This window comes from Alligator sinensis, unplaced genomic scaffold (genome assembly GCF_000455745.1).
Source record: "Alligator sinensis unplaced genomic scaffold, ASM45574v1 scaffold907_1, whole genome shotgun sequence".
In the NCBI taxonomy this organism is placed as follows: domain Eukaryota; kingdom Metazoa; phylum Chordata; order Crocodylia; family Alligatoridae; genus Alligator; species Alligator sinensis.
Window position 1 is genome coordinate 1,485,880 of NW_005841925.1, and position 2,019 is coordinate 1,487,898.

A 2,019-nucleotide genomic window follows, 5' to 3' on the forward strand; every position below is an offset into this window, starting at 1 on the left:
CTGCTGCCTCCCCATCCCCGGCTCCGGCCCCGGCCCCAACAGGTGGAGTGCTGGCACCTGCTGCCTTCCTGGACCCCAGGGCCGAGAGACAGCTGGGGCCAGGGCGGGAGGCCAGCAGCTGTTTGTAGCCTCCCGGCTGCAGCCATCCCCTGCTCTGGGTAGCTGCTGATAGCCAAGGAGCCAGGGCTGGGGGGCAGGGGCAAGGGGCAGAAGGACAGTAGGGCTGGGGGGCAAGAGGCACAAGCAGGGCATCCTGCCATGTACCCCCTGCCCTCATTTTGTTTTTCTGGCATGCCGACACTCTGACACCTTCCAAGATAGGCATTGTGGGGTTTTTTGGCACTCCGGCCAAAAAACGTTGCCTACCCCTGGGTTAATAACTACATTTTGCTGCAGACTTAATGTGATAAAAGTAACAGTCATTTGGCTTCCTGCCAGAAAACCACTGGGCCAAATGTGTTTGACAGGTGTCAAATTGCAAATCAAAAGAAGTTAGATTTCAGAATCAGATGAACTGAATGCAACATATTTAAAAAATAGGCAAGTGTCACATAGTGCATATCTTTTGATTGTTTTTTAAATTACTACAAATTGGAACACCACATGTAATGGTGAATGGTGAATTATGGCAGATTAAAATATACTGTTTTCTTTTTGAATAGTAAGGACAGTGCACTTTGATTGCCAATCATTTTAAATTTTACATTACAGCCCTTACTCACTTCCCAGGGGTACTGTGGAGCTAAGTTAATTAACTTGTGTAAAGTGATTTGAGGATCCCTAGTTAAATGGTGCTGGAGAAATATAAACTATAGTGTAATGCAAGAGTGTATGCTATCAATAACTGTCAAGCTGACTGACAAAACAGAGTTTTTCTTACCCTTTAGTAGGATCAAGAGCTAAAGACCTTGGGTTATCTAAATCCTTCCACACAAGAACCTGTCTGTATTGTCCATCCAGGCGTGCAACTTCAATTCGGTTAGTTCCAGTATCTGCCCAGTAAAGGTTCTTTCCCATCCAGTCCACAGCCATTCCCTCAGGGTAATCTAACCCAAACTCAATGACGTGCTCCACAGAGCTCCCATTCATGAAAGCTCGGCTTATGGTCTGCAAGACAATTGGTGAAAACTCTGCAGTACTTTACAGATGCACAACAAATGAGGGTGATCAGAATAAAAAACAAATCCCCCCGCCCCCCATCATAAAATGCTTAAAACAAGTATTTGTGATTCATATTTATATCATCTTTAATAACAGGGCAAATGCCTAGTGAGTAACAAAATAAAAGACAGCCTGAATTTTTAGAAGGGAACCCTGATTTCTGATGCCCAAACTGACCACTGGTGAAGGGACCTGATTTTCAGAACTTGTTGAATACCTGCACTCTGAACATCAGTTCACTGCAAAGGGTCTTAAGCTGGCCATCCAAATATATGAGCTGACTCTGCTGCAAATTCCTGTTTGCTCAATACAAAAAAAAGGCTGGAGTTCTTTTCTCTGTTTATTCTTTGTAACATTTTCAATCTACATAAGAATGTACTCTCTTCTGGAGAAAGGGGAGTGAACTTACTGGTCTCCTTATGCTACCAAGTCACTTTAAAACATAAAATTGAACCTTTCTGACTCAGTAAAAATAAGGAGTGATTATCTGCTGGCTCTACCTACATTTATGTACACATTCATAGTGGAGCAGGCCTCAGAACAAGGAATATGTATGTAGTACATAAACAAATTCTGTCAAGCCGTGCATAAATGGTTGACACCAGTGATATCACCTGGAGCCATAATTACATAGTCTTTTTTTTTTTCCTATCAGGTGATACAGAGTAATCACTTCATGCAGTTTATTTCTATCTGTGCTGTTTAAATGTGAGCTACCCAAATTTTACTACAACTTGAATCAACGTTCCGGGAGACTGGATGGCTCAAAAGATTGCAAATTGGTAGAATGCTTTTTCATTTCTGTGTGTTTGTGTGTGTAGGTGTGTATGCACACACACATGCATGCATATGTGTAGG

General features: G+C 42.8%; 1 protein-coding gene across 5 annotated transcripts in view; it reads right to left on the minus strand.

Moving 5' to 3' along the window:
• The window catches only part of LRP5 (LDL receptor related protein 5), a 250,039-nt gene that overhangs the window by 48,099 nt on the left and 199,921 nt on the right, over positions 1-2,019 (minus strand). For all 5 annotated transcript variants that reach the window (XR_003092970.1, XM_025198577.1, XM_014517749.2 and 2 more), the window contains exon 10: positions 881-1,107. Coding sequence is in view for 4 of the 5 variants with exons in the window: in XM_025198577.1 (XP_025054362.1) it covers positions 881-1,107 (227 nt within the window). In the remaining variant the exon portion in view is untranslated. The remainder of the gene's footprint in view (positions 1-880; positions 1,108-2,019) is intronic.